This window comes from Brienomyrus brachyistius, chromosome 19 (genome assembly GCF_023856365.1).
Source record: "Brienomyrus brachyistius isolate T26 chromosome 19, BBRACH_0.4, whole genome shotgun sequence".
Lineage (NCBI taxonomy): Eukaryota > Metazoa > Chordata > Actinopteri > Osteoglossiformes > Mormyridae > Brienomyrus > Brienomyrus brachyistius.
The window spans coordinates 13,049,736-13,075,997 of record NC_064551.1 but is presented as its reverse complement, the minus strand read 5'-3'; the positions used below and the strand labels follow the sequence as shown (position 1 = coordinate 13,075,997).

Sequence of the window (26,262 nt, the reverse complement as noted above, 5' to 3'; positions counted from 1 at the left end):
TCACCCGCCAAATGTCACCCGGCTGAGAGCGAGCCGCCCACCGGGCGGCTGCCTCAGTGCGCGCGATGGATAGAGGCGCCATTAATTACCCCGGGAACAAGCCATGCCGACACTCAGAGAAGCCGCAACAAAGGAGTGGTACCACGACATAGACGTGGGTTATAAACCAGTACCTTTCTGTGTGTGGGGGGGGCTAATAGGCACATGGCAGGTTTACAGAGATCATAGCCCATTTGAGCATCCAGTTTAGCTAACATACTTTTTGGTTTTGGCCAATGGCAGGTGGTCGGAGGTAGGGGTGCTTGAATGAAGTGTCCCAGACGTCCCTATCAGTGGGGGTCAGGGAGAATTCAGACAAACTGTTCTCACCATTTCTCACACCTCAGCCCTAACCCTGCTGCATGTCTTCACCTCACCTCCTCCCACTTCCTCTCCCAGAATGCACCCACACACACACACACACACACACACACATACATGCAGGCTTTCGCCTTCATTCTGCAGCAGATTAATTTATGAGTCTCCTTGCGATATCCAGATGGTTCTTAGAGCTTTCCACGGAGCAGCCTGTGTGATGGACTCAATACAGAAGCAACTGTCCGCAGATGGACTCCGTTATTAGCATCGATTACACGTCCGAGGAGCCAACCAAGGCTATAAGATGAGTATGGTGCAAAGTCGCCCCTGATTGGTTATGTAGCCTTTCATAAATCCATCAAGGTAAGTGGGAGGGTCACGTTATTACACAGACACGGGAATTTATCCGAACCTATCGTACTGAGCGGTGAACATGTACTCTCTGATTTATCGTGTTTTTTACTTAATCTGCTAGTTTCAGATCTTACTCGGGTTTTAACAGAAGCGCAAGGAAGCAGAAAGTCAGCACATCGTATGTAAATGACAGACCTTGGTGTCCTCTTGCATCTTTCACTCAAGCTAACTTCTGGTTGCAGTTGACTATGTTTGAAGGTCCAGTGACGTGGTCCTTGTACACATGACAAATGTCTTTGCGCTTTATGTCATCGATCGCAGAACAGTGTGCACATTTTAAAATGGTATATGGATACTAAAGAGCATGAAATGAGATTTTACAGACTGATGGTCCTTGTTGTGGAGGATGTTTGGCCTCATTTATCGTTATGAATGCAGAAGACAAAACGGAACACCTTAGAGGTGGCACAGTGGCTCGCAGTGCGATGTTGTGGCCTGACATCTCCAGTGTGGTGGCTTCGATTCCTGCGTGAAACGTGCATCCTCTCGTCATGCAGGCTTCATCGGGGTGCCCTGGATTTCTGCTGCAGTGTATAATCATGCAGTTAGTGTCTCTAAACCGCCCTGTGTGTGTGTGTGTGTGTGTGTTCTGGGCCATGGACTGGAATTCCATCCAGGGTATCCTGTACCCTGCACTTCCTCCACAGTCACCGCAACCCTGGACCTTATAAGACAGACGGATTTTACACACAGTGCTTTACAAGTACTTGGGAAATGTGATTACCCAACCGTATGCAAAACTGAAGCTTTTAAGCCATAAGAAGTCATATCTGGATAAAGTTTTCAATCACTTATTTGGTGAATGCGTAAGGTTATTGAGCGCTGAGAGCGATGAACTCATCAGTGATTGTCAGCTCAGTGTCTTCACAAGTTGGTGGAGTGATGTGGAGAACAGCACCGTAATGTTGACTGGAGTTGTTGGGTCACAGAGGGCCACTGCGTTGTGTCACAGCATTTGGTTGCCCTACATTGCAGGCCTGGGTGGCAGTTCTGGCAGCAGAAACAGTGTGATCACACATCTGAGCAGACTGTGCTGCAGAGCTGCTGGTTATATCAGCCAGTCAGCATCCACAACAGGTTCCTGAAGGAACTGGCAGGCTGTTCCATAGCCTGCTGCACAATGAAAATGCAAGGTTTTGTCTTGCTTCATCTTTGTTGGTCACAATATGTTGTCTTGCAACAAGAGTGTAGGAAAAATAAGGAGCATCCTACAATGAAACGAGGACACATTGTACAAATCAGGTTTACTTTGGAAACAGCTAGACCCATGGTCAAATTTTATTGCTACACCTCACACCGAGCCTTAGACCATCCATCCATCCATTCATCTTCTGAAACTGCTTATCCATGGAGCCAATGGGTGCAAAGCAGGGAACAATCCAGAATGGGGTATGAACCCATCACAGGGCACACACACACACACACACATACACACACACACACACACATGGTTTGGTAACTCCAACTAGCCTTAGCTTGCTTTTGGACCTGGGGGGGACCTGGAGTATCTGTAAGAAACCCCACAATGACATGGAATCCTGATGGAGACTTGAACCCATGTCCCAGAGCTGCGAGGTGTCACACCCACTTTTGAACATCCACAACACAAACAGAGAATGTACTTTTTCAGATGATGCAATAATTGGAAAGTTTAAGCTGAATAAAATTAATTTGCAATTAGCATACGTGACATAGCCTGCAACCCGAAGTAGGATAAATGATTAGATGGATGGATGAATGATGATTGAATGGATGGATGGATGAATGGATGGACGGACGAATATGTGACATAATTAATGCTTTTTAAAATTTTTCAGTAAGTCTAAATCAATAAATAAACTTGTCGATAATGCATCTCTTTATAAAGGTCATGGAGTTCATTGCACATCATGAAAATAAAGAAAATTGCTTTAATGAACACGAGCAGCCCTGCTCAGCATGGTCCATGGAGGTTCATTAGGATTAATCGAATATTTGCTGTCTTTTATCAAGGAACCTTCAGAGCTAGCTAAAAAGCAATGCCTCTTATTATTTATTTACTGGAATTTTCTGTAGCATCCGGTCTTTTGACTGAGCAGATTGAGCCCAATTTAGCCTTCTGATAATGATCCTAGAGACGCTAATAATGGAACCCTTAGAAATCAGCTATTGCTTTCAAAGTGATCGCGAAGGTCACATCCTACCGCGAGCCCTGGAATTTTTAAGCACCTTCTTACTTCTGTGAAACAAAAAAAACCAACAAAATCGATAAAAGTGTAATTTGAGGAGTCCCAAACATAGTAACTGTTGGTAAAGGACAATCCACTGGTGCTGATACTGACCATCGAAATGAGGTCAAACAAGGTAAATGCCCTGTCTGATATGGAAGGAGAGGACCTAAGTCCTGGATTTCAAATTCATATTGATTTATTCCAGTAGGGAGGCAAATGGAGACAGTTACATTTATTTACTGAGGTACTTCACACTGATGATTATTTATAAAATACACAGTTGGCATTTGTGCAGCAGATACAAATAGGTTTGTACCTGAGAGCGACAGGCTAGTGCTGGTGGCATGACAAGCTGGATACCATTTATAGCAGGAATCATGACCACCAGCAAACCAGGATCCATTGGATTGGATGGGGGAGGGTGAACTAAAGGGTGGGGGCTCTGCTGGGGCTGAGTGGCTCAGCAGGCTAAGCGGGAAAAACCTTTGTGCCTTTGTGCCTGTTATTGGAAGGTCGCTGCTTCTGAGCCTCCCCAGAATAGCCCACGGACCCTTAACCCCCATCTCCTGGGGCACTGCAGGCTGGCTAACTCTGTATTGTGATCCCCCCCAAGCTTGATCTCACCTACATATGTGTCTGCATGTCTCATGGAGATCAGGATGGGGTAGGTGAAAGTAGAATTTTGGCACAGGGGTTAAGAGAGTATCACTACTCTACTGTGGAGCTTCAACTCCAACATCTAACCAGCGCGTAATGCACTACTTGGGCTTCTTATTATGAAACTCACACGTGTCACATGTTTAGTGTCTTTGGCACTTATTTTTTGCAATGTACTGTAAGTATGTTCGCCTGTGCTCTACATGCTCGCCGCATTATGCAAACAAATCTCTCTTTGTGATCAATGGATTTGATCTAATTCAAATGGATCCATCCTTTTTCTATTTCCATTTATCTGGTACAGGGCTGTGGTGAGCATGGTGCCTGTCCTACCCTGGAGGGTGCCGGGCCAGTACAGGGCACACAGACGATGGCCAACTGAAACTAAACCATGTGTTCTTGGGCTATGGGGGCACGAACCAAACCCGCAGTCTTGTATTGGAAGCTACAGTTCTGACCAATGAGCCAGCAAAATAGGCTATTATCCTGGAGATCGGATGGCTGCCGGTTCGAATCCCAAGGCCGGCTGAGTGATGTCACCATTGGGCCCTTGAGCGAGGCCACTGACCCCCAATCAGACTTTGTTTTCTCAACTGGTTAGTGATTATGATGACCAACAAAACACAAACGACAAGCAGTCACTGAAATCAATGGTGATATTTATTTGCAAAAGGCACTCACTACAGTAAATGTAATGGTCACACAAGTTCTATTGTGTACGAAGTCCAGACTCGAGTGTGTAGGCTCACTTTAGCGCTTAACATGGAAATCCGAAAACAGCGGGAGTAAGCATGTGCGGGTACAATCAAAACCATACCAAGAATGTACTTGTACAATTGCATGCTTTTATATTCCATGTCTTTTTTTGTCATTTTTGTTTTCAATCATTTTAATATTTTTTTGTTATTATTAATATAATAATAATAATAATAATTTATATTATTATTGTTTTCAGAACAAACATTTATTGAGAATCAGCTGCTGCATTCACACTGAGTGGCCAATGCCTCGGGCAAAACCCTGGACAGGCTGGGGGCCTTAGCCTGACTGGGCCAAGGAGGGACATTTTCAAACCTGGGAAGTACAGAAGAGCGCAACTGGTGTAACTGATGTCCCTCATTACATACAGACTCACGGCTGGTGCCAGAATTCTTAAGTCAAAGTTCTTGAGAAGGACTCATGTAGGACAATGCACAGCTTGGATAGTACACACAGGGGCACAGTAAATTTGGATTAACATCAACACTGTGCTTCACCTCACTGGAAGCAAGGGTGTGACCACACAAGGGAGACATTCCACGGCTTAAAGATGCTGCAGAAAATGGATCTGTCTTCCCAGTCAATTCGCAAACGTTCGCCAATTTCCAAAGCACAGTCAGCCAAAAACCTGCCATTTATTTAAAGCGCCGTCCACGTAATAGGCAATGTCTTATAAGATAAGTTTTTTACCTCTTAAGCAGGACACATGGTAAGTGTCAGTGAATCCACAGCCTCCAGTTGCTACCCCTTGAGCAGTGGCATAGCCAGGAATTTTCGACAGGGGGTAGGTATTGTGCGTATCTAGCTTTTCTGCTCCCAGTTCCCAGTGCACTCCACTGCGGCACGGCCCAACCTATTTTAGCATTTCTTAAGAACAGGACTAAAACAAACTGTGTATATTTTAAATGACTGTTCATAACTGCAGACATTTCAGCTGATTCATTGTGATGATTACAGTGATGTTATTTTAAATTGTTGAAAACTGAACTTGAAAATGCAGCAAACTGGTGCTTTATTTGTGATTTTTTTTATTCCTTGAGTATAAACAAGTCGACTCCTAAACATGAGCGTTTTAACGACTCACGGGATTCCACAATGATGGGGAACACGGATCTTAGATGCAAATATTTTTTAATTTCACCTGCAAAAAATGTAACATTTTGGTGATGGGGGTGTGTACACACCTTATGCACTGTGTATCGCTACGCCGCTGCACCTGCGTGTAGTTATGCTAAGACTCCGCATCCAGATTGGCTGGAATAAATACTGCCATTTTACAAAAGCCCAGAAGGGCTTTGGTTTGTTAGTAACTTGGAAAGTGTTAATTACTTTGTAGTTTATTTCACAGCTGGGAACAGTTAAGAGGAAATGCTTCTTGGCATCTACTCCTCTCATGCCAGATAGCAATTTTAAGTCAAAAATAAATTGATGAAATTGAATATTGATCTCATGTTCCTACTGCCCTGATCAGTACTGCAGGTTAAGACGTGACTCAGTTTCTGAGTCAGTTTTGTATCATATATACACTTAAGTTGGTGTCTTGCAAAGATATTGGGTTAGATATATAAAAAAAAAAAACGCTTTCAGATTTTAAAAGATGTCTTTTTTTAATAAGAAGGAGTAGAGAGCTGTTTGAGATTATACATGCCTGTGTGCACCCTTTGTTCTGATCTCTTGCTCTTTGATCCTGTAATAAAAATGTATTAAATTCTGATTCGCTGACTGTGGACTGTGTGGGTAGAACTGAAACAGGCAGGCGTGTTGTCAGTACATCCTCATTCTGCGTATTGTGCCTTTTCTGTAAGGGTTCCAGAGCTAATCACGCTGTTTACGCCAACTAGGAGTAAAATCAGTTGTTAAGTAGGCCACCAAGTCATTTGGTTTGTACTAAGAATGTGATTCGCTTTCATAAATTACTGCCAAACCGCTTTGGCAATCATAAAAGAAAAAAATAAGTCAAACGACACAGACCCGCCTTCCTCTGAGAATCAGCGTCTGAACACGCTGTGCAGCTCACAGGGCCTGACGGGGTAAGTATGCACACGCTCTAGTGCTTATAGACAGACACATTTACATATGCCGCTGCACGGACACGCTCGTGTACACCAAGCCGCCTCCCACTGACACCCAAACCTGCAAATTCAGTCCCGGGTTTCGACCTGGGACTCCTCATCTGTGCCCTCGATGAGAGCCGTTACCTTCCCAAGGCCGGGCCCAGACGGTGCCCCTCTCTGGAGTGTGAATGCAGCGCGACTGGGACAAAGATATTCGAACAACGACAGTAGGACGACAAGCCCTGAGATTTCGATTTTGAGATTCGACCGTGAACTTGAAGCTTTTGAATACATTATGCTCCATAGGACGACAGGGTAGTTCCAAGACCATGCAATAGCAGAGTGCTTGTTGGTTTCATTCCCAAGTTCAGGTTTAAAGTCCTAAGGTATGACAATCACTTGCATGACTCTATGAATACATGTATTTTGGTTCCTGATGTGCATCCTCCTCTCCTCAGCGTCCCCGTTCGCCTTCCCTCTGCGGCCATGCCCTCTGTTCTGAACAAACTTGACACAGAACAACAGAACGGGGATCGGTATATCATCTCGGATGTCGAGAGTTTCATTATAAAACACGAGTGTAGGTCACAGGCCCGTCGATAGCGCCAAATAAATTTGCTACTACGTGTTACTGTTCAGGCTTCTGGAAAGCCCATCCGTTGCAATCTTCTATGTTTAAATGTTTTTTTTGTTTTCTTAAATAAAAATCATTGTTTTGATCGTTCTCAAGTAACAAAACATTGTCAGGTATTATGTCATAGTCATTCCTCCTGACGTGACTGATTCGCTCCGTTTTTTGGCAAATAAATCCACCATTTGGACACAGTGAACAGTTAGTAGTGTGAAGCAGGACGTGGCCAGCTCCAGGTCGCTGCCTTTCGAACAGGAGGAGTTAAGGCACGTGAGCAGATGCTAAGACATCTTCCATCCAGTCAGCCACCTCCTCTAAGGCATAGTCTTTGTCTTTAGCTCATTTTCTTCCTCTTTTCCCTCATCGCCCTCCTCCTTGTACAGCGGGAACCCGTTCTGCAGCGAGCAGGCCTCTGCATATTGGGGAAGATCCGTCAAACTGGTGTTGAACTCCTTCTCGCCGAGCTCCTCATCCTCCTTCTTCTCCTCGCCGGAAGCCAGGCTGCAGCCGAAGGTGTCGTACATCTTGCGGATGTCCTCCGGGATGTTCTTCTTTAGCTCCTTGTTCTTGTTGCGCTTGGCCAACCGGGTGACGGAGCCCAGGCGGTTGAAGATGTTGTCATCAGAAGCAGCCTGCTCGCCTTTCTCGTACTGCTCGGCCCGTGCCCGCAAGTTGTTCAGTTTTGAGTCGATGCTCTCCTGCGAAGTGGTCTTGGAGCGGTCGGCATCCAGGCTGTTGAAGACGGCCCGCTTCTCTGCAGACAGCACGTCGAGCGACTGCGCCCGCTGGTCCAGCCCCAGCTGCCGGCGCTCCATGCTACGGATGGTGGCGGCCCGCTGAAGCTTGTCGTGCACCTCCACGCTGAGGCGCCGGCGCGTCTCCCGGAACTCGGCGCGCACGTTGGCCTTCCACTCCGCTGCGTGGGCCTTGATCTCGCCCACCTGAGCATCACAGTGGTGGCACCGGCAGGAGCAACGTGGCACCATTAAATCACATCACGTTTCCACAGTAACCTTAGTTGCTGCACTCTTCCTCACACTGCCCCCCACAGTTACCTTACTTGCTACACTGCTCCTCCACTGCGCACCACAGTAGCCTTACTTGCTACAATGCTCCTCACACTGCACACCACAGTAACCTTATTTGCTACACTGTTCCTCACACTGCACACTACAGTAACCTTACTTCCTACCCTGCTCCTCACACTGTGCACCCAGTAATATACTTACACCTTTCGTTTGCAAATATGCTATAAAAATTTATACTAACCTTAGGCAAAAATAATAATTTTCAGTAATTCTAGTGGTTCTATAATTACATTCCCTCTTTTGCGTACACATAAAATTGCAGAATTATAGCCTTTGACTGTCAACAATGATTACAGCTTACTCAGTCTATACTTTGTATTATTACGTACATCCCCCATACTGAAAACGGCCACACTGTACCTCTTCCTTGGTCTTCTTGGACAGAACCCTCAACCAGTCTCCTATCATGCTCAAGACGGCGGCGAAATAGGCCAGGCCCACCAGGATCCAAAACCAGACCAGTGGCTTATACCACTTCCGGTATTCTATTCTCCGATCCCCACCTGGGACAGGGGTACAAACACACATGGTCGCTCGTGGTCATCTACACTGGCACCCAGCCCAAAATCTTTCTCCATGCCGTCTTCATTTTACAAAACGTGGGGTACTTTTTCAGAAACGCTTTTGCATTAGTAGTTCTATAGACTTGCTACCTCCGAGATGCCTACAAATAACTGTCACCCAGTGTCGAAATGCAAATAATCAATAGCACGTTGGCAGATTTGTAGATAAAATCTTGAGTAATAGAATTCTTCCTTCAAATAAAATTAACAGCTAATTTAATTTCACATTAGAACCATGTATCCCTGGCAGAAAGCCCAAAATTGTTTTCTTGGCTCATGCTTTATACCTCTGCTACATGATACCAAATGTCGCTCTGCAAACTAGAAACTGTATCAGTTATTACAGTTTGGATTTATTAGCCAGGGAATTCAAATGATTTTTGTTGTTAAACTGACAGCAATATAAATAACTGGTACAGGCTACTTCAGTGTATATAATTCCGTTAAGTAAACGTCTTCAATTAGAATTGATTTTGTGATCAATTCTGGAACCATCTCCTTAGCAATATATGCAAATAGACAGATGTTAAAGGTCATGTGATCTGGGCTGACCGGTGAAAAATTCTGTGCTCCTTTCAAGATGCAGCAAACATATTTAAGAAACAGACGATGATTGCCAACCTGCCACATAGTCGCCGATGCCAACGGTCGTCAGGGTGATGACCACAAAGTATATGGCCTCCAGCGCCGTCCAGTCCTCGATGTACATGAAAATTACGGCAGGAATGGTGACGAAGACGATGCACCCAGCCAAAATGAAGAGGATGGTGGAGATGACTCTGATCTTGGTCTGACTGATCTGCTTGTGTTTCCGCTGAGGAGAGGAGCGAGATATGACTGGGTGAGCGACTGTGCAGGCCGACACCGCAAGGCAGGCCTCAGTAAGACAGGCTAACGTATCATCCCACGCCGTCTGCTGAAGGACGAATCGCAGCATGGCATGGAAACATCTATCCATCAAGCTCTTGCCATGCTGGGCATACCAACCTGACGGCTTGACAGGCCTGCTGTCTCCTCTAAGCTTCCAGCCACTCTCACAGCATCTGCAAACTAGCTCGACTGCATAAACAACGCTAATATCCATGCATATTGACTTGTACCCTTCGTATTAAGGACAAAATGCAGTTCTTAGATCTACCAAATATATCAACCTTAGCGTGAAATGAAAATAACAGCTTTCCCTAAGGGCATTTAAAAACCATTTGTTTATTCGATTCATTTGTATTGGACTGTATTCATCTGTATGCAGAGACTGGCGCATTCAGCTCCACCTTTCTTCCTGCTCCATTTCTGGCAGGAGCGTCACCTTACGCAGGACCTCTGCACCCTGAGAGGCGGCTAAACAGGCTGCCTGTAAGCACTGGAACACCAGGGTCTCCTTCTCCAGGCCCGCCTCTCGATTTCAAGGCACATGGATGCCACGGGCAGCTGATTCCCTCTCAGGGGACGCAGGTACCCCTTGAATGCTCAATTATGGTCTGTAGCTGTCATGATTTATCTCACACTTTAATAGCCTGATCTTTTTTTTTTTTCCCTGAAGTGAAGTTAATCGGGCGTTTGCCTCCCACATTAAGTCATTCCTCCATTGCGTTAAGTTAAATTACCCGGTGACCCCATATGACCTTTTATCAATACTGTCCCTCAAATGTCTTGATCCAGTTGCTGCAAGAGATTCCATTTCCACATATTAGTTTGCTTTGAACTAACTCCTATATCCTAAATCCTAAGATCTGCTCCCATATAATACACCAAAACCTTTGGTTTTAGGGCCACATTCTTGTACAGTTTTCCATAAGGTAACAACAGTAGTCAATCACAGATATTATGTATTCAAGGAAATAAAATTCAGGCAGTAAAAAGTAAATGTTGAAAATGAAATTTAGATAAAGCACATACTAGGAGCTGTTTACCACTTCTGGGATTCGTGGGTTAAAGGCTCCATTCCCTAAAGGTTTGGGTTAACGACTGTCCTCTCCATTTACATGAGCGCACCTGATCAGACTGTGTTCTGGGATGACCCTGGACACTATTACATTGCAATTCACCCTTACTGTAAGATCTTTGTCTGTATTAGGCTACAGTGTGTGGAGCTCTCCCACTCACCCGGAACATCTTCTCCACCTTTGCGATGCTCTTAACGAATATGGTGCCAAGCTGATCACCAACGCCGGCCAAGAGAAAGCCAAAAAGGGGAATTCCAAATATGGCGTACAGGATGCAAAAAATCTTCCCTCCCTCTGTGCTGGGCGCGATATTTCCATAGCCTGTGGAGAATTTAGCAGAGAGGGTGGGCATATTAACCCACGCACAACCTCTCTCCAAACACTACAGGAACAGAAGGACATACGGTAACACTCTCTGAGAATGCCATTTCCATAACAATCTATGATCACATTCAAAACACATTATAATGCATTCATAAAGCATTATAAACATGACTATAATTATTTATAAAAAGGCATAGCACATTATATTCATGTTCGCTAGGCATTATGACTGCTTTATGAAGCTCTTATCTATAATGCACTACAAATAACTTCATAATGCTGTACAAATCATCCTTAATTCTTATACAGACCATAATAATACATAATGAAGTTATCTAGAGTGTATTATAGATGAGGGCTTCATTGGAGCTTATGAAGTATTATAATCAACACTACAATGCCTTATGACTGTCAATAGAAGATGCTGTAATGCTTTATTAATTCTTATACCGAGCATTATAATGCATTATGAAGGTATCTATAGTTAATTATAGATGGGAGCTTCATTGGAGCTTATGAAGTATTATAATCAACACTATAATACCTTATTGACTAAATGAAAGATGCTGTAATGCTTTATTGATTCTTATATTGACCATGTTATTGCATTTTGAAGGTATCTATAATATATTAGAGATGACAGCTTCAAATAAAGTGTTTCAGGACATACATTTGTTTTTACGGTAGAACTAAATGATAGAGGGGAGGACAGAATTAGATGTGACCAGTCTGATTATTCCAGAAATGCTTCAGTATATTATTTAGCAGACATTTTGGGGTATCGCCCTTAAGCAGAGCAGAATACAGGGAACCAGTCAGTCTCAAGATGATTCATTTTTCTGTATCTGAGGACCATATTGTGAGGCCCTTCCACTGCAAAATGTAACCAAGTCCAGTGACAAACACCACAGCCATTCAAATACAAATGCAGTCATTTAAAAAAATATATTTGCTATGTAATGATGTAATGATTCTTTTTTATTTCTTCATTAAACACTCCTACATATTACTTTTTAATATAAGGCATTTATAACAGCATCTCTTTTTGCATTTTTCTGTATATTTTTTATATCTGTTTTCCAGCACTGCCAAATTATTATGTAAAGCATATAACGACAAAATGATGGAGATGTTCACATACTACCACATCAACTGCAGACTGAAACCTGAAAATGTTTTTCAGGGGGTTTTTTTTGTATAAAAACAGAAAACAGCTTCTTAAAAAGATGAAAGTTCTCTGTTTTGACAAACTCTCCATCTTTTGCTCCTGTGGGACAGTAATTCAATCAGGAGTAGCATGAATTACTTCATTTAAAAATAAAGCGAGTTTGCATTGTGTAAAAAACATAGGGTAGACCTGCAAAACGTGGAAAGAACGTTGTGTAGTGAATTGGGTGCCATGAGCCAGGCCATGGAGGTTTACCTATGGTGGTGATCACTGTTCCTGCAAAAAAGAAGGCACTGCCCAGGTCCCAGTGGCTGGAGTTGTAGGTTGTGTCGCCGATGGGACTCACTCCGGCACTGGCGGCGTCTATGGAATGCTGCGAGGAGAACCTTCGGATTAATTTAGCGATTCGCCCATGCAAACGACAGTAAGCAAAGACACCTGAGCGACCGGAAAGTCTGTCGCCGTGCACACGGAGCCGTGTGTGGGGAGGGAACCACACTACTGCACCCTGCCTTCGACTATTATGGGATGTGGGAGGATCTGACGGCTCGCGTTCTCCTGCCGTCCGTAATAACTGAGGTCCTCCATCAGAAGAGCAGGGATGGAGGGCGGGTCCAGGTGTTTTATGCAACGTAGAGTCCAGTTGTGTAACGCAGTGGATGGGAACTCTGGCGATGGTGACTCAGTGGCTTTTGCAGAATGAATCATTGTGACGGAGTCACTGGGGGAGGGCGGCGGGAGAGGCACTGAAGCCGCACTTCTGGCTCAGCCTATGCTCCCCCTACCAGCCAACGAATGTCTCCGAGTCACAGCGAGACTTCCCGGGAGCAGATGGAAGCCGCAGGTGGAGAGCAGCGAGGGGTACTGCCAGACGCCGGTGCCTGCTTCAGGTGCGTGCCGGCAGGGATGGGGCCCAGGCTAGGGATGGGGTGGCCCCCAATCAGCCAGAGTCACCTTGACTGACACGCAGCCACGAAAACAGTCTCGCCGTCCAAGTCCTGCTGAATGTTACCAGCTGTTAAATGTTCTTGCAGTTCTGCACACTTACTTCTATGACTTTGCTACCTCAGCTATGCTATGAAGTCCATTCATCGCCTCACTGTGTACCCAGTACAGGCTCACAAGGGGGCCTGGAGCCTATCCCTGGCAGCACTGGGAACCAGACAGGGGTCAGCCTGAATGGGATCATACACAGTTGAATAATACAGGCAATTTAGAGACACTGGTTTACATAACTTCGTGTCTTTGGAGGAAACCAGGGTACTGGGAAAAAACCCAAACAAGACACACAAACTGCACATGCACAAAGAAAAGAAGCAGGATTCAAGCCCCCAGACCCCAAGAACCATCCATCTGAGTTAATTCGGTAAAACTTTACTTAAAGCAGTCATTATAATGCATTATAAATACCTTCATAATGCATGATAATACATTCATAAAGTATTACAAGCACGGCTATAACTATTCATAAGGCATAACACACTATAGTCATGCGTAATATGCATTATGAATGCTTATACTGACCATTATAAGGCATTATGAAAGTATTTATAATTCATTTCAGATTAAACCTTCAAAGAGCATTCATAATGCATTGTAAAAATGGCTATAACGTGTTTTATCAGTTTTATAAATATTTATATATTTACTGATTTATATGATTATAATCCTTTATGAATGCATAATAATGCCTTATGAAGGTATGTATAATGCATTTACAGGTTTTAATATATAATATAATATAGCACAAAATGCTAACTGACTTATAGCTTCAACATGAGATGTTGTATTCTGCTGCTTCTGCAAACCGGTCCTAGCGAAACTCAACCGATGCATGCATCTGGAGAATTCTCCAGAACGCTGACTGGAGGAGAACGTATAGCTGTAGGCTCTTTGATTGGTGCGGACCCGCTGCGTGTTCTCCAGAGCGGAACCGCGGCGTCAGCAGACTGGCTGGCTCCTCCACATGGCCACGAGCATGGCGGAGCGGCCGAGGAGCAAGTGGCGGGGACCTGCGCGGACGGCTACTGCTCCCCCGAGAGGCTGCGGCAAATCCGCTTCCGTGTGGGCTACTGTGGCACATCATTCAAGGTCAGGGGACGACATTCCTATTAAGGGTGAACAAACGAGAGTCGGGGATGTGGTGACAGAGGGCTGGAGAGGGTGAGTGTTCCAAAGTCATCGTGGACCTATGGAGCACTTTTCTGTGACTCACTGCATCCTCCGACCACCGCATCAAAGTTTTAACATTCAGGTTTTAAAGGGGCTCTCTGAAATACTGTGTAATCATTCCCTCCTTTTCGTTCTGTTTAATTATCTGATTCCCCAGCGTTTCACATCTTACTTGCAAAATCAAATGCATCTGGTTGACACATCACAGTGAAAACATTGTAAAATGGATGCCACTGACACCCATCATAGCAGAGCGATACCCCAGGATAAACTGTTTTAGATTTAAATGTCATCTGACAGTCTGTCTGTCTAGATGCTCGCGTGATGCTGTGTTGAGAAGCAGAGCTGTCGCTGAAGCTGTAGAGTCGCGAGGCTCCACTCAAGGTGCTCTTTATAGTACAGGGCCGATCGTCTTACCGGCTGTGGAGCACAAGGACAGCAGTTTGGCCGAATGCAGTCTGGAAATGACATACCTCAAGGGAGCTTTCAGTTTCACTTATCCTCCTACAGCCTGTAACACGCCTTGGAAAGTTCTAGAAACTATCCAAAAGGTCACTCCTCACGTGTTGTGTCCAGCTGGGTACAGAGAGCTGGATTGATGAATATTACTGAAAGACAAATATGTAGGAAGCTGAGCCTAGCAGGACCTAAGCGGACATCCTACCAGCTGTCTTCTTGTGATGCATTATCTGTCTCAGCCATACGTCACGCTGGACTAAAGCATATCTAGTCTTACAACTTCCATTCTCGGTTCCACCCTGCCACATTGACAGGCTACAAACCCACATCCACCGTTCTCCACATGTAGGGAGGACCCTGAACCAAAGGACCGTGGACTAAAGCTAAAGGCTGATTACCCCTTTTCAGTATGCATACCCAACCTTTGAGACAACCTCCCAGTTAACATCAGGTCCTCCACTTCAATAGCTGTTTTCAAATCCCGTTTGAAAACCTATTTGTATAGACTGGCTTTCACTCCATATTAACAAAACAATCTTTGAAATGTTTATTGTTTTTCTATATCTCCTCTTCCACTCCTGTGGTTTAGTGTGGTAGTTTTACTGTGCTACTATTACGGCACTATCAGTTGTGGTTTTACTTTCCTTTCGGAAACTTAACACACGGCAATACTCAGTTGTTTTAACTATGCTACAAATTTACTTCATTTAATTACTTAAACATAATGGGTAACTACACCAACACTGGGGTAACATATGACAGTTACACCCACACTGGGGTAACATGTGACAGTTACAACAACACTGGGGTAACATATGACAGTTACACCAATACTGGGGCATAGAGAGGTAGATTCCAAGAATATCTAATCTCATATACTTTATACTTATTCTTATTAGATTCAGTGACAGGATAAAGTGTAAGGTACAAATTATAAGCAATAAATTAATAATAAACAGCTTATAAATCACTCCGTGCTCATACCTACTTAGATTCCTTAGTGAAAGACTATGTTCTTGCTGCAGAGCATGAATAACACTGCCGGTTTTCCTGCCCGGTGATAACGCTCACAGCAGCCTTAGAGATGGACCCCAGGAAGACCCCAGACCAGGGTCCCAGTCACCACACTGTCCGTGGGACGCCGCCGATGAGGGCCGGCGCTCGGCTGACCTCACCTCACCGTACCCCACAAGAAAAAAAAAGAACACGCACTGTCCTTCACTCCTCCAAGTTTTGCCGCACCTCAGTGGCGGCAGCGCTGCCCACGCCCAGCACCCTGCCATATGTTTGGCAGGACTCTGAGTCACCGAAGCTGGGACTCCCGCTGCATAGCAACAGATGGAGAGAAGCAGAAGCGAGAGGGCGCTTCAGATGTGAGGCCAGGCGAGAAAAACTTCAGCCGCCCCCTCCCCTTTCCACTCAGGGCTAATTTAGCGAAGGTCACGACCCTGAACCCTTCATCGCTGATCCCTCTGATAAGCTATGAACTGAAAATACACTTTTACAGCCTGTAGCCCTCAACTTTTGTCAGAACTGGAAACGAGGTCGTTGGTGATCAGTTTAGTCCCGGATGCTCGCTTTTTCGATCTTTCACAGCTGGATACCACACCGCGTCACTGTAAGGTCACGCACAGAGTGCCTAACACACATACACACTGCAATGGAAGGTTAGCTGTGATGGCCGTAAACAGAGTAATTTCCCATGGGGTGCCCCCTCCACAAACTACTGCTTCATATGAACACATTTCACCCAAGACCCATAGACAGCGTCAGTGCAGAATGTACAGAAAGCGTGGTCGCATTCCAAGCCATGCTGTCGCCATGACGATGCCATCAGCATCTGTAAAACAGGGCAGCACTTGTCATAAATCTGACCTGAAGCAGTAGTATTTCCAGCCTGCACTACAAAGGTTTACCTCACGATCTGTTATGAGGCTGACTCTGCAGGAAAGCTGTCGGACCACAATAAACAGGTTTCCGCTTGATTATTTTCATTTATACACGTCTCTGGCGGAAGCCAATTATCAACGAATCACACCTCTGAAATGCCAGATATGAAACACTTAGTCTTTGCTTTATTTCACTGTTAAGGTGAAGCTACAGGATGCTCGTGTTTTATGGCTGTGACCAAAGAGCTCAGTCTGACGCTAACTGCATAACCGAAACCTGGAAGGCGACTCTCTCGAACCCGCCGGTCCCGTCCCTCTGTGACAGTCACGCTTTCCAACTGCAGGGCACTTATTGCAGGGCTTCGCAAAGCCCGTCGTTTGCTCCGAGCCTCTGTTGTGCGAGGATTAAACCCTCTCTTGCGCATTATGGTGGAGAGGAACATTATCTGGCAGGTGAAAAAAAATAAAACGCCAGGACGTGTCCCTGTGATGACCGTTCTAGAAACTCTCACACCTCAGTGATGACTCAGTGTGTTATACTCACGTCAGAGCCGTGATTCCAACTCTCACCATTACACCCGCTTTCCCTTAAAGTAAGGATTTGACCATAAAATTCAGGCTGACAGTGACGCCGCTGTCCTTTAGGACAGTACTGTTTTCATGACTGGTATTCCCATACCGATGCCACGCTCTTACTGTAATGCCCCGCCCATTATTCTGTCTGCAACGGGGAGCAGCATAATACTCCAGACCGCGGGGTTCATAACACCCTGCGTGGTGCCGAGGCCAGTGCCAGTGCCAGTGCCAGTGCTACACGGTTAGGGCTGCAGGTTCGGTAAGGCGGAGCAGGAGTCTATCTCCGGTGTGGCTCTTTCCTCCCTGCGTTGCTGCCGACTGCAATAAGCAGAGCATTGCTTGCGCTGTAAGAGTGAGACCATGTTAAATTTGGTCACGGAGTAACAGGTTTAAAAGCTGTTTCTTTCTTTCTTTCTTTTTCTTTCTTTCTTTCTTGCACAGGCCATCACAGGCCAAATTCCATGTTGTCAGGTCTCAGTACTTGCTGTTGCTCTCATATTTGTTTGTGTTTCCTTATTTATCTGTTTATTGTTCTCACACCTGCTACTCAGTAAGCATCTGTCTCTTCTTAGGTATCCACTGACATTAGCTTGCGACTGGCTATGAGCAACACCTACAGCACTTTGCTTTTTATATTTTCATATTTTAAAAAAGAAATCTTACGCGTTTCTATATTTGAGCCATGTTTACATGGGCCCTTGTCATCATACTCATGACGAATAAAGGGCGTTGACTTAAACCCTCCTACGCTCTCAGAAAAAAAGAGAACCAGTTTGTACCTCTGCTTGCCACTGGGGCTGCCCTTGTAATGGTACCTTTTAAGGTACATAAATGGACTGTAGGGAACATCCCACAAGTACAAACAGTATTAATATACCATCAATGGTACAGAAATGTTCCTCAGTACCTTTTCTGTACCTTAAAAAGTACATCTACCCTTGACGATACAGCAAAGGCACAAATTGATACTAATTTATTCTGACAGTGAACCTGTAAAAAACAACACCTTTGTTGAACATTACAGTCCAGGAGTCTTATGCATGGTACACAGATTTCAGATCAAAGATGCACTTTCTTTATGCTTCCTCCCTGCTCAGGCCGTCCCTGGTTTTACTGCTTATAACCTGCTTGTTGCTTGTCACTCTTGTCGTTTACCGCACCCGGGTCTAACTTGGCATCGTCGGGGTAACTGCCCATCTGACGGTCATGTTTCACACGTCCAGGATCGATAGCTGGCACGTTCAAAATCTTGGGCGTTACTCTTCCTCTCCACGGAGATGCCAAACGGGCTTTGGACGTGAAGGCCCAGTGCTGGCCGAAAGGCGGTTTGTCAAAGGGGACGACTAATCAAACAGTTCGTGGGCAGCTCCTTTGCCGGTCACCAGATTCATACACTCTGCTTTGATTATCTGCCCACTGCACACAAGGTCATGCAGTGCGCAATATATTGCCTTCTTTGATTTATCCTGTTCATCTTTCTTTTTAATTTCCTGATCCTTTTTGCTTTGAGGAAGCTTAAGAGCTATTTGCATGGCATTTATTGTGAGTTTAAAATATAAGAGATGGAATTACACACAACAAGCACAAGTGACAAAATGTCTATTATGTATCAGTGAACATCATGGATGACAGTGACACGTGCCGGTATCCAGCAGGTTTTCTATCCTACCCGATCTCTGATGAACCACCCCTGATCTCAGGCAGATAGTAACTCATCAGGTAGGATGTAAAACCTGCTCCGGATCAGCACTCCAGGATCTGGATTGTTTACCTCTGCTCTAGCTACTGAAGGCAGCTGTATCCATCCCACTGATGCTGCCAAACTTCACTGGACACAATAAATGTTCATGTACACAAGGCAGAAGACCCAGGGCCCAGTATCGGATTATTTACATTTTCTGACATCATAGGTGGCAAGTTCAGGTCAGAAAGTATGAAGCCAGACCAAGGTTTTATTTCAACCAACCAGTTTAATATGAAGAGTCACAAGTACTCAACTGATTGGTTGAAACAAAATCTTGCTCTGGATTTGTACTTTCTGAACCTGAACATCCCACCTCTGTCCGACATATACGTGCGTAACCCCCTCCAGCTTCACGGCAAAGACCTGCTGCAGAGAACAGAGATAAGCCTCTGCTTACTGCCTTAAATGGAGCCTTGGCCAGCCTTCTCAGTGGCTGCCATTAGCACCGTGATTCTCTTCAGGGAGAAAATCAATAGCGGGTCTCTGACTTGACCTGCTTATGTAGCCTCCAACGTCAGCTTCTTTTCCCGACCGTGAATAGGTCGCGTCTCCTTTCCTTATGGCTCTGCCTTTACTGTAAGGAGACATGAGCTACATCCCCAGTGTCTGGAAAGCAAATAACGAAAACCTCTGAAATGCCATCGCATGCCACGCCACAGATGCTGATCCATTTGCTTGCTTTGGGCTCTTTCGGTTAATGCATTTGCTTAGCCTAAATCACATTTCCTGTTCCATTTATGTGCAGGAGTACTTATACCGTACTTATACCGTGTCCTACAGTCTGAAGTTGTGAAAGATTTACTCATGATAGTTCTCTGTGTATACCTGATATTTTCCAAGATCTTATGTTTCATCTTCGATGTCCTTGTCCGGGATATTTTGCATCCCCTGTGGATCCCCTGATCCAGCACTAGGGAACTGACTTTCTCAGCAAGCAACTACGGACGAGCTCCTCCGAAACACTTCTGGTGGGACCTTACCTGGATGAGAGCCTCCAGTTCGTCCCTCGTCACACAAGGGTGCTTCTGCAGGAACACCGCCTTCTCCTGCGTGATCGTGTCCTTCTGGTTGCTCTCGAACGGCTGCTCCAGGGCCCGGAACACGAGGCCGCCGACGACCAGGTAGACCACCACCACCACGAAGACGGCGAGCACCGTCTTCCACTTCATGACGGTGTGGAGCGTGGAGCCGTCGCTGTCCATGCTGGCCACCACAGCCATGCCGCTGCGCGACGACACAGAGAGCCGGGGAAGCGAGCAGTGTCTGTGCGGCTTCACCTCACATCCCATGGGGTTCTGCATGGTCGCCACGCTGGCCTGCACCAAACTGGACTGCAGCATTCCCGACTTCACCTTCTTCGGAGTCATATTGGTCTGAACTGGAACTGAATCAAGAGAACAAAAAGGCATGATGGACCCTACAAAACCACATGCTAACACTCAAATGGTCAAAAGAACAAGTCTCCTACCTGATGATTTAATTCAAAGCGACTCACAATTTCCACATTATGCCATATGTAACATGTTAAAGCTCAGATTCAAGACTTAGTTTAGTGGTGCAGCAGGTTCCGATCAGGACTCAAGCCTCGGTCTGTGGTTCTGCCAGTTAAGATTGTGATTAGAAGCTCATGGGACTGAGAGACATTTCACCATCAGGCCCTTAACCCAAACCGCTCCAAGGACACGTCTGATCCCGACTCTCATGACACCTGGCACGTAAAAGAGTGCTAAATTAATTTAATATATCTTAATTTAATATATCTCATTTAATACTACCTTACCATTTTTTTTGAATAAACCATCCCACCATGACCATAAAGATAAGGACAGTTTAAGGTGGTTACCTTTATCAGCGCCACACACTTAGAATATTCTGCCGTCTGCTCTCCGTTACAAATGAGTACCTACAACTGGCCCGGGAATTCTCAATACTGCACCTGTGTGTTCAATAACAGCCATCTGTGCGGGTCAGACACTTTGGTGATGGAACTTTCTCTCTGCAGTCTCCTGCCATGAGCAGATTGGCCTCCCTTAATAATTATTTTTATTAAGGGGGTTGGTGAAAAGAAAGAAAAGTATATGCAAGGGTTCAGCACCCAAAGAAGAGGGATCGGTATATTGGATGAGTATAGAGGTAGATATTTCTGGTCCAGAAAATAAAATTCCAAACCAGGATTTTATTTCAACCAATGAATTGCGTACTCTGTGACTTTAACTCTTTATGCTCATCTGGCTGGTGAAAACAAAACCCTGGTCTGGATTTTTTTTTCCTGGACTTGAACTATGCAGTTCTGGATGGGTGTCAGTAATTTAATAGAACCAAAGGATGAGATTGAATTAACTGATGTGCATCTTTTCACTCTCTGAGGACAGAAGAAGCTTTTATTTGGGGACTGAAACTGAAGGTGGAAGCCAAAGACAGGGCAGGATGTGGTAATGAGTTAGGAACAAGCTTTGCGGTGTTTTGTTTTGTTGTTGGTCGCTGGGTATCTGTGTCGGCTCTTTTCTTCCTTGTCTAAAAATAAACTAAGATGTGACTAACACTAATCTTGAATAGCTATCTGTGGATTCACAAGTGGAATGAGAAAGCCCCCCCCCCCATGTGTTATTACAGAATCTTAAAACGTGTCAATATTTCTACACCGCATTCACTGTTTATGAGGATAGGAGCAACTCTACCTCCAGTGATATTGCTGCCGAAACTCGCCGGTGAAACCGGTGACGGATGTCCAAATGGGATTTAGGCAGCTCTGAAACTCCAGCTCCTAACAGGGTTATAATCGCATAAAGGGGCAAGAGAATCGTCTCCGGTGAGGGTCGAGAGTGTGAGGAGACGCCGCTGAAAGCCCCGGAGCAGGGAGAACATGAGAAGCATCTCTGGATGATCTGTGATGGAGATGCGGCGGAGCAGATCGGCGACCGTTAGGCGAACGGCAGCTTATCTGAGGTGTGCGATCCTCTACACAAGCGCCCTGTCACCCGTGAAACAAGCAGGTCGTAAGCAATGAGTCGCCCCTGAAACGTACACGGCTTGTTTCATCCTGCGCCTTTCATGTGTTTGCAGAACATTTCAGCACATCCTTCCACACTGTACCACACACAGAAAGTATCCTCGTGTGGATAAGATGATGACAGAAAGACACAAAACGAAAAAAGCAAACTAACATGTCTTACAATAAGACCAAAAGGATATCAATTCGTTCATCGTGTTAATTTCATTGTTATTGCTCAATTTTCAAAAACATATTTCATCACACAATAGCACTTTTGCAATTTTTGAATATGACCAGCAGAATACAGTGCAAAATCCAACAAAATACATTCTGTATGTTACATATGTGATTATGATATTCCAGTACTGAACGCTTATTGTGAGTAATCAATTCAGATTAAGAGGTCATGAATAAATTATACTCAGGGCTGAACCACAAAAAGAATTAATTGCCACCTTAGTGGCAAAAACTCGCGTAAAATTCAATAGGATGACACACAATTATGGTCCAGTTTAAGTGTGTAAGCTTTATTTGATTACCTCTATATTAACTATCAGACCTCAAAATACTATTTATAAGCTGTAATATGTATTACAATAAAACCTGACACTATTATTATTATACTTGTTATCAATGTATAATTCACTACACACGAGACTGAAAGCGAAAAACAGACCCACGCGATCCAGTTTTAATTCGCCTCAATCCAATGACTTTTCTCCGATCAATGATGTCCGTTCGGTGGGGGTCAACATTCCCACAGGACAGGGGACAGACTAGCACAAAATAAGGGACCATCGATAAAACTGAAGCGCTGACACCAAAACCAAACAGTCCCTTGTTGATTATTAGTTAATTCACCTTTCCATATAAAAACCAAGGCGATTAAAAAATAAATAAAACAATCATTTTAATTTCAAGCTTTCAAGCTAACACATTTCCAATACTTCCCATGTACAATGTATGAATTGGCTTACAGCGCATTTTATCTTAATTTGCCAGCTATGATTAGAAGCTTCATATTTAACCCCCCCGGATTAGTTTACTAAGAGGTGTGGTTTTTAAGCACATTCTTATTGTAGTACCAACACATTGATGCTATTCAATCAACTCCATCCTAAATATTACGTATAGAAAATTCATTCGATCGAGTATTTCTGCATCATAACACATTGGTTTTGTTCATGTTATAATTATCATAATAAACAGTTGCACATGTAGACCAAAAAACTGACGCGCAAGGACAAACAAATATTTGTAAATTATTGCCCGCGGCCGCCACGTGACAGCGCGTGTGGACGACCTGATAGAACGCACTCGGCACGCGACGCTGCCAGAATCCACCCTGCGCTCCAGCTGAGACCTGATGAAGTAATATCACCCCATGCTCCGTAATTATTTTTCCGGGTGACACTTCATCTGAATGTGCTTCACTATAGATTTAAATCAGCATTTGATGAAAGAGACGCATCTGTTCAGTAACCTCGACGTGTTCAGCTAATTTCTATTTACGTCTATTTGCAAGTAACTGAATGTGCTGCGAGAGTGCACGGAGCACATGGCAAGCCACTTTGCGTAAAGTCTAAATTACATAGGTTTGTTTCCGTATTTTACGCGAAAATGTATCCATAATGCGTGGCACATCTTAAATACATGGCACTTTTGATTGTGGAAAAATGTAACGTTTTTCATTATTTGACAGCTATTGTCTTCACACAAACAGAGCATTGCCACCCAATGGAAGGAGGACGTGGGGAAGCACCGCGTACGATTGAATAGTAGGGGGGAGTCGTGTCTGGAGAGACCCGCTATGAATGCAAATGAAGACGCTGCGCTTCCAGAAGTGATAACGCCGGTATTGCCCGGTTAAAATGGACAGAGAAGGAAAGCCCGAATGGATCTTCCCTTACATATTACAGGAATGTAAGGTCCAAAGACTCTCTGATTCAAGGGAGGCCAAGGTCCCCAATCACTGCTTAGAGAAGGGAGCGGCACATCAGCATTATATCAACAAAACAATAGCCTGCTCCTTAACATGGCATGAGAAAGACCTACCCATAATACGCTTAAAATTGCGCTCCAAGCTTCGCAATGGTGGAATAAGGTGTGCGTAAAAAGATGTGTAGGTGTTCAGTATAAAACCCTCTACGCTTCGTTATTCCCGTGAACTTATTGGTTGGGGCAAGTTCCACCAGAAATCACAGTGATGAAATATCCATGTATTATATTTAACGCATACATATTTTCTTATAATAAAACCATTTAAAGAGCTGCACGTAATATGATATTAATAAGGCTGGCGTACAAACCTGGAGGAGGATTCAAGTTCCCAGGCTTTCTTGGGTTCTCTGTTGGAAATTTCATCTCGACGACTCGGTTGGAAAACAAAAGAGACGATCGGTGGCCAGCAGCTGGTTCGGGTGTAATCAAAATCGGGAAAAAAATGTATATTTTGGTATGTATACTGTGTTTAACGGAGCAGCGAGAGACGCGAAAATGAAAAGGAGCGTCTGGTCCGCTGCTTTTACTCTGCGGCTGTCAGGTGGAGCATAGTGCCCAGGCAAAGTGATCGGAATGAGCTTTCACTGCTCCGTCGCACCCCTCAAGAGCACCGCCGCATGACTGTATGCGCCCACTGCGGTGTATTTTCTCCCAGCAGTCCACTCGCATCTATAAGAAAGGGATGTAAAAAGAGTGCATGCCGTGCATCGTCCGTAGAAGCCCCAGTTAATTAACTTCACGCCAACGTGCTGCACGGTGATTCATCCGCAGTACAGAGTTGAGGATCATTTCTACAGAGCGAGTTATTACACAACGGCTTTAATTCAAGCGGTGGTGCTTATCACTCTTCTCATGCCTCGTTATCATGAATCCAGTTTTGCCAAACGGTGGCTTTATTGTTGCACGCCGCAGTCTTCCAAATGCGAATTGCCAAAATAAAAATAAAAAAGAAGACACCGCCGCCAGCTGATTCAGCGCCTTATGCACGATATCGAGCCACGGCGGTGCTGCTGGTCGTCCGAAAGGGGTGTGCACCTGTCGTTTTTATTGTCATGGGCTTTTGATACGCCATGCATCGCGAACCTGGTCGTTAGGCGGGGAGATGTAATGCACGCACATGGCAAGGAAAGCGTGCGAGACGAAGGGATGTAGCGTAGCGCGCGCTCTTCCGATCGCACCATTACATCATCCCGTCGTGTCTGATCGCATGTTAATAGTTGCAATGGTAATAGTATAGCAAACGTGTTTAACCCCTCCCCGAATGTAATGAGCCACTGTCCCTTGGATGCGAACTCATGAAGTCCGCTCACTTAACATAGCAAGTAAACAAAGAGTAACTAGGCATATTAAGAATTTATGGCTAAATCCCTTACATTGCTTTTTAGATCATTATATGATACGCATGTGGGATGTTGAAACTTGGGGTTCGTATTTTGGTAACACACAGATTGCTCAGTTCTCCAGGAGACGATAAAAGGCATCTCTTGTCGTCTTGGACAATGCAACGTCTTTGAAACTCTTCCCTCGCGTCTTTGTTAATGTACTGCGAGAGGTTGTCCGCATAGTGACGTAATTTATTATGATCTGACGGCTTTCGAGATGTTACGATACATGAACGCCTGCCCACAGTTTAAATATACTTCAGTGCCAAAGAGTTTATGTCTATAAAGCGGTATTTCAGGCGGCTGTGTGTGTTTGTGTCGGAAGGTCACCACTTGCGTATAGTTGTTCAGTTCATCATATCTGCCAGCTAGCGACAATATTTTATTCTGCATATTGTAGTCAAATGGATGCTTGTCCTGTAAACAGGCAACTTTTTTATTACAGTTGTGCGATTTTCAATTTGTAGAAGTACGATTTCAATCGTACAATTATAGGTTATACAGTGTACATTCAGTTCCCATAGTAAGTGCAATTAAACATGAGGCAATTGTTCTTTGAACCATTAGCAGTTCTCTAGTGATTTTTTTTTGGGCGGGGGACAGCCTGCTTATTTTAGTAGCATTTGTAGACTTATGTTTGGAGCCATGACACAATTCCGACGTTTTGCTAAATGCTAATAAACTTCTTCAGCATAGTCAGCCAGTGCCATGCTAGTACATGGGGAGCTGTATATCTGTTAATGTTCATATGAAATAGACCATAGTTCTTCTCTATATTTAGACATTCGGCGGTCAAAAGTTCCTAAACACAAAGCAAGGAACTTAGTATTGAAAGCAATGATTGGGTAGAAGGTTCTGTATCTAGCAAAAGTGAGGTAC

The 26,262-nt window shown here is 44.6% G+C and overlaps 1 protein-coding gene across 2 annotated transcripts; it reads right to left on the bottom strand.

The window, feature by feature from the left end:
- Window positions 1-4,280: 4,280 nt before the first annotated feature.
- Window positions 4,281-25,147, bottom strand: kcnk10a (potassium channel, subfamily K, member 10a). Of its 2 annotated transcripts, none has more exons than XM_048984873.1 (7): window positions 24,310-25,147; window positions 19,989-20,392; window positions 12,424-12,541; window positions 10,837-10,997; window positions 9,355-9,547; window positions 8,531-8,673; window positions 4,281-8,023 (listed from the first exon to the last, which is right to left on the bottom strand). In XM_048984873.1, the coding sequence occupies exons 1-7, from the start codon at window positions 24,362-24,364 to the stop codon at window positions 7,397-7,399; spliced, it is 1,701 nt and encodes a 566-aa protein (XP_048840830.1). In that variant the 5' UTR covers window positions 24,365-25,147; the 3' UTR covers window positions 4,281-7,396. The 2 variants fall into 2 exon arrangements, with proteins under 2 accessions (XP_048840830.1, XP_048840831.1); XM_048984874.1 differs by lacking the exon at window positions 24,310-25,147 and adding an exon at window positions 20,852-20,884.
- Between the last annotated feature and the right edge of the window lie 1,115 nt (window positions 25,148-26,262).

Bases quoted from the DNA above. Each gene is read 5' to 3' on its own strand.
- kcnk10a (XM_048984873.1), bottom strand. From the start codon at position 24,364: ATGAAATTTCCAACAGAGAACCCAAGAAAGCCTGGGAACTTGAATCCT. The intron at 20,393-24,309 runs GTTTGTACGCCA...CTCTTGATTCAG, and splicing joins GAACTTGAATCCTCCTCCAG to TTCCAGTTCAGACCAATATG. The intron at 8,024-8,530 runs GTACAGTGTGGC...TGTGATGCTCAG, and splicing joins CCAAGAAGACCAAGGAAGAG to GTGGGCGAGATCAAGGCCCA.